General features: G+C 42.1%; 1 protein-coding gene across 2 annotated transcripts in view; it reads right to left on the reverse strand.

Moving 5' to 3' along the window:
- The window catches only part of slc13a4 (solute carrier family 13 member 4), a 116,461-nt gene extending 113,558 nt beyond the window's left edge, over positions 1-2,903 (reverse strand). Inside the window, exon 1 of one of the 2 annotated variants that reach the window (XM_087997252.1) lies at positions 2,316-2,903. In XM_087997252.1, coding sequence (XP_087853378.1) covers positions 2,316-2,408 — 93 coding nt within the window. In that variant the 5' untranslated portion in view covers positions 2,409-2,903. The remainder of the gene's footprint in view (positions 1-2,315) is intronic. The other variant, XM_043709429.2, reaches the window with a different exon arrangement.
- Positions 2,904-14,354: the final 11,451 nt, after the last annotated feature.

Consider the following 14,354-nt stretch of genomic DNA (forward strand, 5'->3'; position numbering starts at 1 on the left):
ATAAAAATGACATCAGATAGATCTAATAAATCAGGGATTGTGGTAAAATCAGAGTACTGCAATTTGACCAGGAAAACCCTTTATGCGTATTCCCGTTCAGGTAGGTCAAGAAACAACAAAAAAATGTACAAACACGTGGTCCCAAGCAGAAAATGCAACACCACTAACACCAGTGGCCATCTCAAAGCCGACTATTTCCACCTTGCCTTACAAAACTTGGGAGGAGCTGAAGCCATGAAAATTTAAAATTAAATATTTAGATCGTGAGTGGAAGTTTACTTCAAAATGCATAATGTATTATTCTCGTTACTTAAGTATACAAAGACACAAAAAACAGTGGAAACAAACATTAATTTGTCTTATGGTTTTGCTAAATAGTAATCAGATTGCAATAATTTCCTTTGAATGAGAGTGATAAAGCCTTTGTTCACTGACAGTCCCATTCCAGCAATGAGCTCAGTACATGTAAAATGTTTGGTTTGCTAAATCCTGAAGATGTCTGCAGTACAGACTTTTATGGTACGCACATCCCAACTTCTAAAATGACAACAATCATTAACTGGATGCCAATATTGTCTCCTCATTCATGAGCAATATAAGAATCCCAGTAGGTATGGGATGTGCTGGATGCAGTAATTGTGGCGGCATACGAATTCTTTGCTTCATCCCGTTTACTTATTTACTTCTTTATTAGAGACGGAGTGTGTGAGTTGTAGAAACTTATCTCCTGTTATCTTTGTTTTTGAATGTAATCCTGAAAAACTGATATAGATGACAGTATGTAAAGTGCACTGAGACATGATTGTGTAATTAGATCAAATACCCACTGCCCTTGATGTGATTAATTCCTCCATCAGCACGTTTTTAAGTACGTCTGACTGTGGATTTACATCTTCCTGAGACCAAAGTCCATCGTAATTCCTTTTATAACTGTTTAATTTCTAAGGAATCCAGAAAAACAAAGGATTCACCGAAGTGTTATGCACCATAAGCCCCAAAGAACTTGTTTTCCCAAGTTCTCTGAAAGAGTGCATACAGTTTTGAAACCTTTAAATGACAAACTTCTTACTGATCTTATCACGCTTACAGATGGGAGTAACCTAACTTTATTCAAAAGCATAACAGAGCCTTATTCTGAATATTTTTAACGTGTTGTGGAATGGAAATGAAAGTCAACGATCGATTAAACTCCCATGATCCGGGCTCCTCCTATAGTTGAATGTAATTAAATGATTAGTTGATACAATTGTGAGCACAAAGACTCCGATGGTCCAAGTTTTAAAAGGTGATATCATTCGTGTCCGTGATTCAGGGAAGGGTACAAGCCTTACACAAAGTTCGGGCCACCACCTACATTGCAACACATTGTCAGAGGTGTCATCCTTCAGGTGAAAGGTTAAACTGAGACCTTGTCTGTCTGTCTGTTTCTGATTAGGCCGAGAGTTATAAATCCTCGGGTACTTTTCAAAGAAAATCGGTGAAACTGCTGCTCCCGATCACCAACAGAACTAGATTTAACTGATATGTCATTGGTGTTCACATTGTAGTCGCATCTCAAGATAATTGATTTTGTATGAAGCACTGTGGGACATCTCTAAGGGACTAAATAGTGTCAATTCTTTATTTCATTCTGTCATCTTAACCAGGATACTTCAGTTCATCCCAGGAATCCTGCGTTAAGGAGTAATAAAAGCATGGGGCCTCTCAATCTCAGTACTTGATAGCTGTTATTGAAAGCAGGTGTAATATTGAGGAGAAACTGGAATTCAATTGTCATACCTCAAATTTAATAACCCGCTGTAAAAGAAAAGCTCCGGACTCACGTTAATAAAATCAACTTGGACGAAGTAGTGAAGGATTATACTACATTGGAGAATATCCTTAAATGAAATCACCATTCTGTAGAGAGAAGTAATGTTTAAAACCCATCTCTTTGACCTCTAATTGAGCTGTCTCCTCATGCATTTGTGGAACACACTATGCATCTTTCTACGTTAAAGATATTTTAGAAAGACAAGTGTTTTTCACTCCGGAATCTGCGCAAACTATTGATCTGAAAGAACAACTGGCTCTACTACCGAGCATCACTGGTCCAATGCTATCTGAAGTTATGAATAGATTAACTGTAACCCCATAATTTAACTCATTCATTGCTTAAACTGTACAAGCAATACCCCTCCCCATTCAAGAGTTTTGATTAACCAATGCAAAGTTGCTCATGATGCCTGCAGTTAAAGGCATTCACCTGAAACCCGAGCAACAGATGTATTTTTAACAAAGCTAGATGGTAACATTGAATGAAATAGAGCACTTACACTGTCAGGGTAGAGGACAGGCAGGGGTAATAACAGAAGAGGGATCAAGATGACCAGCAACAGCTTCCGGGCTCTCCAGATGTTCCTCAACATCCCGGTGCTGTTTAAACTGCGGGCGTTTTGATGTTGCTGAATGACGGACTCTCTCACTGGAGAGCAGGTTGGAGCCGGGCCTCTGACAAGGCTGGGTACCTTCTGGAAGTTTGAGTGCTCTTCGAAAACACCTGTCCAGGAGAATTTTCTGTGAAAAAAAAACCCACCAATAATTCTGCTCTGACTTTCTGCGAGTCTCCGGTGTCCAGTGGTAGTGACAATTTCTTAAGGTCTTCTTTCCGAGGGTTGTTCAAGGGCCTTTCGGGTGTGTAACTCCCTCCCGTGTGCAAGACGTTGATTTCTTCTGTTCAGTTTCAGAGGGTCAGGTTCAGCCACGGAGGCGGCTGTAGACGCTGCGGCGTTTTCTTTCTCCCCTTTCCTGGGACCTGTTGGAAATCTACAAGTTCGCTGTTGACTTTCCTGGATCGAGTTGGAATGTGCCAGAGTAACTGCAGTTCTTTCGTTGTCTGTCCTTTACACTGTCCCTGTGTCTCTCTCGACCCGTCAAACTTTGTCCTAGAACTTTTAGGGCTTTCCCCCCCCCATGAGAGAAGTGAATTGGAGCTTTGATAGGGTCTGCCCACATGCCGGGAATCCCCGCCAATCAGTGAAGAACAAACTCCTTTTCCTGCCAATCAAATCGTAGCAGTCGATAGCAGGGCGCCTCCCATTGAAAAGTGGGCGGTGTAATACTGACAAACTCCTCCTGCCATCGCCAAAGACACAGACTGAATCAACAATGCTACCCTGTGTCATCCTGGAACTGGTCTCTCCTCACCTTCAACACAAGGAGGAGCTCAGTGTCGCTTCTTCACACTTATCTCTCCGTCAAAGATCTTTGGTAAACTTGAACCAAAACAGCGTGGGCTATAACCGGAGGCGAAAATTCACTGAGTGGTAAAGATATCAGGAAAGGACTGATAGGCTGGGTCTGAGGCCAAGGGATGACCCATCAGAGGACTTTAAATCATGAAATGAATCCAAAGAGAATGTTTCCTCTTCTGGGGAAGAGCTTAAACGAAAGATAATCATTTTAAGACAACCTCCGAAAAAAAAAACCAACAGGTCATTCACAATATTCCTTCTATACCCAAAGACTGCTAAGAATGAAGCTATTATAGCCAGTGCTTAGGAAAACTGTAGGTGCCTTTAAGGGGAAACAAGACAGGCAAATGAAGGAGACTGGTCATGGCCATGGTGGTAGATTTCAGTCCAGGTTTAGATTTACCTCCAGCACATGGACTGCAGCAGTTCAAGAAACGTCAGGGCCAGATGAAATGTATCCGAGGTAGTTGAGTGAGACAGAAGAGGAAACAGCAGATGCACTTACAAAAATGTTCAATTCCTGCTGGCCACAGAAGGAGAGGTGCCAGAGGACAGTCAATGTGGTACCGTTGTTAAAGGAGGGAGCAAGTGATAACCTAGGAAACTACAGACCGATAAGTCCAACCCTGGTCGTGCAGAAACTATTGGAAGCAATTCTGAGGGATAGGATTAATCGACATTTGGAGATGAGAGAAATAATCAAGAACAGTCAGCATGGTTTTGTGAAAGGGGAGGTCATATCTGACTGACTTGATTGAATTTTTTGATGAGATGTGTAGATGAGGGCAGTGCTTTTGTAGTCTAGTTGGTCTTTAGAAAGGTTTTTGATACATTCCCATATGGGAGACTGGTAGCAGAGGTAAGAGTCTATAGGATCCAAGGAAATTTGGCAATTTGGATCCACAACTGGCTGAGTAGTAGGAAGAAGAGGATGATGGTTAAGGGGTGTTTTGCAACTGAAATTCTGTATTCAGTGGGGTCCCACAGGGGTCAGTGTTGGGACCCTTGATGTCTGTCAATTAATTATGTCAATGAATGTGGGAGAGTTGATCAGTGAGATTGCAGAGAATACACAAATTGATGGGGTAGTAAGTAAAGAGAAGGATATCCTTATATATACAAAAAGGATATAGATTGGCAAATGGAATTCAATCCTGATAAATGTGAGGTGATGCACTTGGCAGCTTAAACAAGGCAAAGGAATACGCTGTGAACAGTAGGACCCTGAGACAACCAAGGATCTGAGGGACCTGTCCTTTAAGGTAGGAGTCAAGTAGATAAAATAATTAGAAAGGCATAATGAATATTGCCTTTATTAGTGAAGGCATAGAGTTGAAGAGCAGGGAGGTTATGCTGGAACTATATAAAATGCTGATTCGGCCACAATGAGAATATTGTGTGCAGCTCCAGAATCCGCCTTATAAGAAGGATGAGCTAGCACTGGAGAGGGTGCACAGCAGATTTACCTGGATGTTGCCTGGATAATTTCAGTTACAGAATGTGGTTGTCTTCCTTAGAGCAAAGGAAATTGAGAGAGGACATATTTGAGATGTATAAAAGAATGAAGGGCACAGATAGCATGGGAAGAAACCTTTCTTTTGATGGAGAGATAAGTGACAAGGGAGCATAAAATTGAGCTAAGAGCAGGAGGTTTAGAGAGGATGTGAGGCAAAACCTTTTCACCCAGAGGGTGCTGGGAATCTGGAACTCATTGTCTATAAAGATGGTAGAGGCTGAAACCTGCACAACTTTTAAGAAGAAGTATTTAAGTAAGCATTTGTGATGCCAAGGCATACAAGACTATGGACAACTGCTGGAAAATGGGAGTGGAATGGTTAGCTGGTCATTTTTGACCAGCATGGATGTAATGAGCTGAAGGGTATTTTTCTGTGTTGTAGACCTCTATGGCTCAGTAATGCAGCTCAAGATCAACTAGGGAATGGGTAATAAATGCTGGCCCAGCCAATGAAGGCTATGTCCCTTGAAAGAATGAAACGTGATTCCCATACCAGCTGAGATTAGCATGAAGGTCTCACCTTCATGGTGAGGCATGGTGACTCTCAGATTAAGCCCCCACCAGTCATCTCACCCTAATGAGAGAGCAGCCCTATGGTCCGGTAGAGCTATGGTGACTTTACTTATTGAAGTTAGATGAGGAAATGTAGGAGAAAGTTCAAATGGAGTATACATACAGACATGGATTAGATGGGCTGATTGGCTGTTTCTGTATCCCAAACCAGACAGATGGTAATGCAACAACTATCCATCCTATCAACGTGAAACATTGCCTAAATCACAAACTGCATAAATAGACCAAAAAAAACTGGTTCCTAATTTTCACAAAGTACACACAGAACTAACACCTTTGTATCCTCAAGTGTAATAGATATAAAGAAAGCAGGAATTATTAATTCACAATAAACTATTTGCCTGCTTATATTAATCTTACCAAGTGAGCAATTCACTATAACTCAAAAAATGTAGCAGGGCTTTTTGTAAATGTCAACCTGTCTTTTTAACTATGTATCAATATTCACTTAGTGACAGCCCCTTACATGAAGTGTAAATCAAAATTAATAAGCTAAGGACTTATTAAGGCTAGGGTTTTGATTGCAGGGTTTAAAATTTGTGATCTATCAAAAAAAACATTGCCATTAAGGTATCCAGCTTGTTGGAGAGTTGGTCTGAGCAGATGCCTATTGCTAGCTGCTTAGTGCTCAACAAGGACAAGCAGTATGCACACATAGAACATACAGCAATACACCGCTGGACAGGCCCTTCAGCCCTCAGTGTTGCGCCGACCTGTGAACCATTCTAAGCTCATCCCCCTACACTATCCCATCATTATCCATGCGCTTATCCAAGGATTGGTTAAATCTTCCTGATGCGACTGAGTTAATTACATTGGCAGGCAGGGCATTCCACACCCTAACCATTCTCTAAATAAAGAACCTGCTCTGACATCTGTCTTAAATCTATCACCCTTCAACTTGTAGTTATGCCCCCTCGTACAAGTTGACATCATCATCCTAAGAAAAAGAAAGACTTTCACTGTCTACTCTATCTAGTCCTCTGATCATCTTGTATATCTCTATCAAATTTTCTCTTAGCCTTCTTCTTTCCAATAAGAACAGACCCAAGTCTCTCAGCCTTTCCTCATAAGACCTTCCCTCCAGACCAGGCAACATCCTGGTAAATCTTCCCTGCACCTTTTCCAATGCTTCCACATCCTTCCTGTAATGGAGCAACCAGAACTGCACACAATATTCCAAATGCGGCCGCACTAGAGTTTTGTATTGTTGCAGCATGACATTACGGCTCCAGAGCTCTACCAATAAAACCTGACACACTATATGCCTTCTGAACAGCACTATCAACCTCGGTGGCAACTTTCAGAGATCTATGTACATGGATTCCAAGATCCCTCTGCACAACCACACTACCATGAATCTTTCCATTGACCCAGTATTGTGACTTCTTGGTATCCTTCCAATTGTGAATCACCTCACATTTAGCTGCATTGAACTCCATAGGCCACCTCTCAGTCCAATTCTGCAGTTTATCCAAATCCCCCTGCAACCTGCAACATTCTTCCCCAATGTCCACTACTCCACCGACTTTAGTGTCATCTGCAAATTTACTAATCCATCAATGCCTGTGTTTAAGCCATTTATAAAAATGACAAACAGCAGTGGTCCCAAAACAGATCCTTGTGGCACATCACTAGTAACCGGACTCCATGCTGAATATTTTCCATCAACCACCACTCGCTGCCTTCTTACAGAAAGCCAGTTTGTAATCCAAAATGCTAAATCACCCTCAATCCCATGCCTCTGCATTTTTTCCAACAGCCTACTATGTGGAACTTTAATAAAAGCTTTACTGAAGTCCATGTACACTGAAGTCCCACGTCAACTGCCCTACCCTCATCCACATGCTTGGTCACCTTCTCAAAAAACCCAGTGAGGTTTGTGAGACATGACCTGCCCTTGACAAAACCATGTTGACTATCTGAAATCAATTTGTTGCTTGCTAGATTATTATAAATTCTATCTCTTACAATCCTTTCCAAAACTTTTCCTACAACAGACATAAGGCTCACTGGTCCATAATTACTTGGGTCATCGCTACTGCCCTTCTTGAACAAGGGCACAACATTTGCAATCCTCCAGTCCTCTGGTACTAAACCTGTAGACAATAATGTCTCAAAGATCAAAGCTAAAGGCTCCGCCATCTCCTCCCTAGCTTCCCAGAGAATCCTTGGATAAATCCCATCCAGCTCAGGGGACTTGTCTACTTTCACTCCTTCTAGAATTAATTAAAAACTCCTCCTTACTAACCTCGATCCTTTCTCGTCTACTATCTCATATCTCATTCTTCTCCTCTACAATATTCTCCTTTTTCTCAGTGAAAACCAGAGAAGTACTCATTTTGCATCTCTCTAATTTCCACAGGGTCCACATACAACTTCACACTTCTGCTTTGATTTGCCCTATTCCTACCCTAGTCATCCTTTTATTCCTCATATACCTAGAGAAAGCTTTAGGATTCTCCTTTATTCTACCTGTTAACGGCTGCTCATGTCCTCTCTTTGCTTTTCTTAACTCTCTCTTTAAATCCTTACTATCTAATCTGTAACTCTCCATCGCCTCATCTAAACCATCCCGTCTCATTGTCACTTAAGCTTCTTTCTTCCGCTTAACAAGAGTTGCAATTTCTTTAGTATACCATGGTTTCCTTGCCTTATCACTTCCTCCCTGCTTGACAGGGACATACCTAACAAGGACACGCAATATATCTTCCTTGAACCAGCTCCACATTTCGATTATCCCCATCCCCTGCATTTTGCTACCCCATTCTATGCATTCTAAGTCTTGCCTAATCACATTATAATTGCCCTTGCCCCATCTATAACTCTTGTCCTGTGGCATATACCTATCTTTTTCCATCGCTAAACTAAACATAACTGAATTCTGGTCACTCTCTCCAAAGTGCTCACTTACCACTAAATCAAACACCTGGCCTGGTTCATTACCAAGCACCAGATCCAGTGTGGCCTCCCCTCTTGTTGGCCCATCAACATACTGTGTCAGGAGACCCTCCTGCACACATTGGACAAAAATTGATCCATCCAATGTACTAGAGTTATAGCATTTCCAGTCAATGTTGGGGAAGTTAAAGGCCCCCATAATGACCACCCTGTTCCTTTCATTCCTACCCAGAATCATTTTGCCAATCCTCTTCTTCACCTCCCTGGAACTCTGCGGAGGCCTATAAAACACTTCAAGCAATGTGACCTCCTCTCCTGTTTCTATTCTCAGCCCATACTACCTCTATAGACGAGTCCTCATCAAAAGTCCTTCCAGCTACTGTTATACTATACTTGACTAACAAGGCCACACCTTCCCCTCTTTTACCGCCTTGCCTGTTCTTAATGAAAAATCTAAACCATGGAAGCTGCAACATCCATTCCTGACCCTGCTCTATCCATATCTCCGAAATGGCCACAACATCAAAGTCCCAGGTACTTTTCCATGCTGCAAGCTCACCTACCTTATTTCGGATACTTTTGGCGTTGAAGTAGACACATTTCAAACCAGCTTGCTGTCTGCCAGCACATTCCTGTGACCATGAAATCCTGTCCATGCCCTTCCTACTCTCATCCTCCTGTGCATTGGATCTACGCCTCAGGTTCCCATCCCCCTGCTGAGCTAGTTTAAACCCACCCAAATAGTACCAGCAAATTTCCCATCCAGGATATTAGTACCTCTCTGGTTCAAGTGAAGACTGTCCTGTTTGTAGAGGTCCTATCTTCCCCAGAATGAGCCCCAATTATCCAAGTACCTGAAACTCTCCTTCCTGCTCCACCCTTGCAGCCACATATTCAGCTGATACCTCTCCCTGCTCTTTGCCTCACCATTACATGGCATGGGTAACAATCCAGAGATAACAACTCTGTTTGTTTTAGCTCTCAGCTTCCACCCTAGCTCCCTGAAATGCTCCTAACATCCCTATGCCTCATTCTACCTATATTGTTGGTACCTATGTGGACCACAACTTGGGGCTGGTCACCCTCTCCCTTCAGGACTGCAAAGACATAAACTGAGACATCACTGACTCTGACACCTGGGAGGTAACACACCGACCGTGAGTCTCATTCGTTCCCAACAAACCTTCTATCTGACCCTCTAACTATTGAGTCCCCAATGACTAACACTCTTCTCCTTTCCCTCCTTTGGAACAGGGACATTTCATCTGTATGTTAAAGGAAGTTATACTCAGAGGAAGAGAGCTGCTGCTGGCTGCCCATACTGACTGTGGTCGCGTGTCTGGGTCGGACAAATACAACACCAGCAAAGACTTAGAACTCATAAGTTCACTGATGCAGAGCTGATGCTTTCATTAATGGAGGATTACCGGAGGAGTGAAACTGTGATTCCATAGGTGGGTGTGGATGCAGAAGTCTTTCAAGGATGACTCTCAGAGGGAATAAGCAGAGAGGTCAATTGTTGAAGTCTAAGTCTATGAAACAGTACCGCAAGAAATTCAATGAACTCACATGCATGGTTAAATTCAGAGACTGCATCATTGAAAGACCTCTCCCACCAATTGAGCTAACAAACTTCCACATTTCTCAATACGTGACTCCCTCATCACTCATCCATTAACAGTCAATACCATTGAGAACTCAAACCTAACATCTAGCTGGTGAATCTCTCTCCCACACCCATTCCATTATTGCCAGCCTTATACACAGCTCCTACTTTTTCCATGTGCCACCAACTATTCAGTTATGGAAGGGCATCATCAAGATGTAATTGTTATAAACCATCAGTAAAGTATGTTGATTCTTGAGCCCCACTACTCCTGCTGTCACCACTGAAGTTAATAATTTAATGAAAGTACACAAAGTCCCCAGTTAATTTGTTTGATGAAATCAGGTTAATGGAAAACACTGACCACTTCCCATGTTTAACTTGAACTACATTTTTTTACAATTAAATAAGTTCAAAATGAAAAAAACTCAGAATTACCAAAATGCAACTTCTACTTGAAATTCTAACCCCCTTTTAAGCTTCTACACACAAATGCAAACAAATCAAAATAAATGGTTTTACGGATGGAGGGGAAAAAAACTGGGTAGAACAATTCAATAGAACCAATCCAAAGCACCAGCTTACCACAATTGCTGGGAGAGAAAAAAATACAAGCTTTCTTCAGGAACAAAAGCTTGACATTACTGGAAAATCTCAGCAAGTCTGGCAGCATCTGTGGAGAGAATTCAGAGTTAATGTGTTGGGTCCAATGACCCTTCCGCAAAACTGATAGTACCTCAGAAAGAGTTGCTTTTGTGGAAAAGATTGGGTGAGGGAGGGTGTAAGAGCACAGATGATTGGTGGAGATAAGCTCAAAGAGTGAGAAGAACAGTTGGACAGACTGAGGTGTGGATAGCAATCAGTCAAGGAGAATGAGTAGCTAATAATGGGCACAATTAGTAGCTAATAATGGTAGTGTGTAATAACAGACCATGTGATAACACGGCCTGGTGTATCAAGGTTGGGGTAAGGACATGGGAAAAGGTGCTTCAAGCCCTAAAATTGTTGAACTTAATATTGATCCCAGAAGGCTGTAGAGTTCCCAAGAGGAAAATGAGGTGCTGTTCTTCCAGCTTGTGCTGAGCTGCACCAGAGCACTGCAGCAAGCCTGAGGCAGAGATGTTAGCCAGGGAATAGGGTGATGTGCTACTTTCTTCAGGCTCTTTTACTGCAGAAAGATGGAGACACAGAACCTGCTCATCTAGCAGTTAGGAGGCTTCTCACCTTCTATTGTAGGCAAACTTCTGTTTACCTGCCCAGGAGCCAACCAGAGAGCTGTTGTCATGCTGATGACCTCTACCATTCACAAATAGTCACCATGCATAAGCCAATCAGCAGTCATTTGCTGGCTGAATCTCACTTGGGAATCACTCCCCCAGTCTTATCTCATCTCTACCACTACTTGCAAAAGTAATAATGTAACCGCAACTCACGATGAGTTCCAATGATTTGTCTTCAAAAGTGCAACAGACTCTCTCACAGTCCTTTCCCCAATTCAGCCTACAACCAAGAACAACAAATGAAATTGAATTGCAGTATTTACTTAATGCAAATGACGAATGGCATTCTTCCCTCTCTCCTGCAGGGCATGATGGCCCATAAGTTCTGGGAAAAGTGCAAACCTTATGGGCAAAAAGGACTTGTATCACCTGAGCCCTACAGGGACTCTCATCTGCAACATGAGGCTAGTTGTAACAGAGCCTGTGGCAGCTACATGGCAAAATTATGGAACTACATTTCTGTCTAATACACTTTTCAACTACAGGATCACCTTCATCCTGAAGCCTGGCATGAAATGCACGTTGATGAGGCTCTGCTGATAACCTCTTGCTTTCCAACATATCCCAGATTTCCCAACCAGAAGTTTTCCCTTTCTACATGTTTGCTTTAAGAATTCTCTGAACAGTTACCCTCTCACCCACATAATACCTAGGAGGAAAAGAGAGAGAAAATGCACATAATGAGGACTCTGCTCAGGAACCGTACAGTAGAACACCAAGGAGAATCTACCCTGAAATGTTCAATGCATTGGTTGTTCTGTCAGATAACATTTGTCACTTTCAAGAAGCATTGGGAAATTTGACAAATCAGCCGATGGAGGAGCGGTGCTCCGAAAGCTAGTGCTTCCAAATAAGCACTACAGCCTGGTGTTGTGTGATTTTTAACTTTGTACACCTCAGTCCAACACTGGCTCCTCCAAATCATTACTGATTAATTGTATTGTTGTCTCTTTAAATTGCTCCTGAGGGAGATCCCTCTTGCAATCGAATTTATGTTATTCGGTGAATAATAAAGGTATACAAGTCAATTTTAAAATTTGTCTGTCGAATTGACCAGAACAATAGTTTGATATCATGATCTGGATACATGGGGAGCTTCCAACATGCACAAATCATGTCTCTTCAAGTATACCCCACATCATCAGAAGCACTGCTATGTCTCATTTGGAGGCCTTCAACTTCCAGCTGAGCTGCAGAGCCAATTTTCGGAGTCAATATCTGATTGATATTTTAATTCATAATTTACAAACAGATCTCTGCCATGTCAGGACAAATACAATTATAAGCTACCTCTACTCTCATTTTTAGAATAAGATACTCAAAGATGACAGAGGAGAGCATGGAAATTGTTGATAAAAACAGAACAGAAAATCATGGAAATTTTCAGTTTTTCAGTTTTAATGCAAGGTCATTGATTGGAAACATTGACTCCAGGCAGAATTTTACCAAAGATCAGCTAAGTGTCAATTTCAAGGAGCATCATGGATGGTTTCCCTTTGTCAGCTCGAGCGAGTTATCTCATGACATTCTCTGCCACTCACCTTATTAAGTATGTTTGGTTCCACTCTTACACTATCCTGCTCTCATTAATGGTGAAAGTACTCACCATTGCTGATGTATTATTTAAAGCCCAACTATATACCAAGTCAAACACTGCCAGCCACAAAAAGCCAGTCACAATGCACATAGTGAGGGGGAAACAAAGGAAAAAAGATTTCTGAGATTGCATGGGTTGCACGGGTGACAGTGCTTTGCAAATTAAGCTCACATTTGCAAATATATTTGTGATTTTAGAGATCATCACCATCTGACTGACTACTATTGTAATTGTATTTACAAGAATTTGACCACAGAGGCCACCCATCCTTAGCACCATGCTTTGTTAGAAACCTCTTTAAGGTTACACTTCTGCTAACCCCCAACATGACATGTCACTGTTCAATGTAGGACAATCACATGTTAGAACAGTTGAAAACGTTAACTTTTAATGAATAACAGCAGAAGTGAAGAAAATAGGCAAACAAACAAAGCTACATTGGCTTCTGGAATGAACAGTGACTGCTTGACATTTAAACAACAGCAAATTCACAACCAATGAATGATCACTTCACCCAATTCTATTGGAACCAAGTGTCAATTAAGTCCCGTCTGGATTGTTGCAACCAATGCTGCACCTCTTTATGATGGTGAAGGTGCTATTTCTCCTGCTTAATGTCCTCATCTTCATCCTCAGAAAATAGCAGCTATTTTCCTGGCTCTAACACATCCATCACATCCCCTTTTGTCCACTCCAGTGCCACAGCAGACTGCACACAATGATTATGCAGCACATTCTGTCTGGATTATACTGCAAAGCCTTTCCCATACCAATCCAGGCTTTGGAACTTCACCTTCAGAAGGCCTACCATCTGTGCCGGTGGAAGAATGGTCTGCCTTGTATGTGTGCATGGACAGAGGAGGTTGTGTAACAGCATCATCAGCCATGGTTATAGAGGAGGGTAGCCCTTGCCTACAACCATCCTTGAAGGCACTTCCTCTTTGAAACTAAGCGGGAACAAGAATATAGGCATCATGGCAGTTTATGGGGTACCTAGCACAGGCTTCTAGAATGTGTTGCTGATGATTACAGATGACTTACACCTTCACTGAATAGCACCCCTTTCTACTGATGAAGTAAACCGTGTAATGGTACGGTGCTCTCAATGCAATGTATGTACAATTTATAGTGCCTGCACTGGGGGAAGCCAGCAATATTGGCAAAGTCTGCTATTCAATTTGTAGCACTGACCTCAACATGGGATGCAAAATAAAACTGTGTGATCTTGCACAATTTGCAAAAGTAAATGCCTTGATATATTTGTGGGGTGAGGATTGGAAGAAGCCAACTGCATAAAAATATAGCACAGCTGCCACCTTGACGGCCCCTGGGATGGTCGCAGGTCCTGCTCCAGAAGTTGGCATTGTTCTGACAGTGTCTCGGAACATCTTCAGCGTGGAGTGGCAATGTACCCTACTCACATCAAGGAAATGGCATTGAGGACGAGAGACCGTGGGCCTCCTATCCCTTATCTACATCCTGAGGGGATTTCATATGGAGGCTGTTCAGCAGCTGCTAGAAGTTACTGCTGATCGTGGGCTTGCTGGTACATTTGTTCCTCTTCAGTTTCTCTGCTACCTTGTTGCGAAGTGGGCAATGTAATGATAACCTTTGTTGTAGCTGAATCCATTGGTCACGGTTCTGATAA

Source organism: Chiloscyllium plagiosum, unplaced genomic scaffold (genome assembly GCF_037043375.1).
Source record: "Chiloscyllium plagiosum isolate Xiang-an unplaced genomic scaffold, Cpla_swu_hap1 HiC_scaffold_19, whole genome shotgun sequence".
NCBI lineage: Eukaryota > Metazoa > Chordata > Chondrichthyes > Orectolobiformes > Hemiscylliidae > Chiloscyllium > Chiloscyllium plagiosum.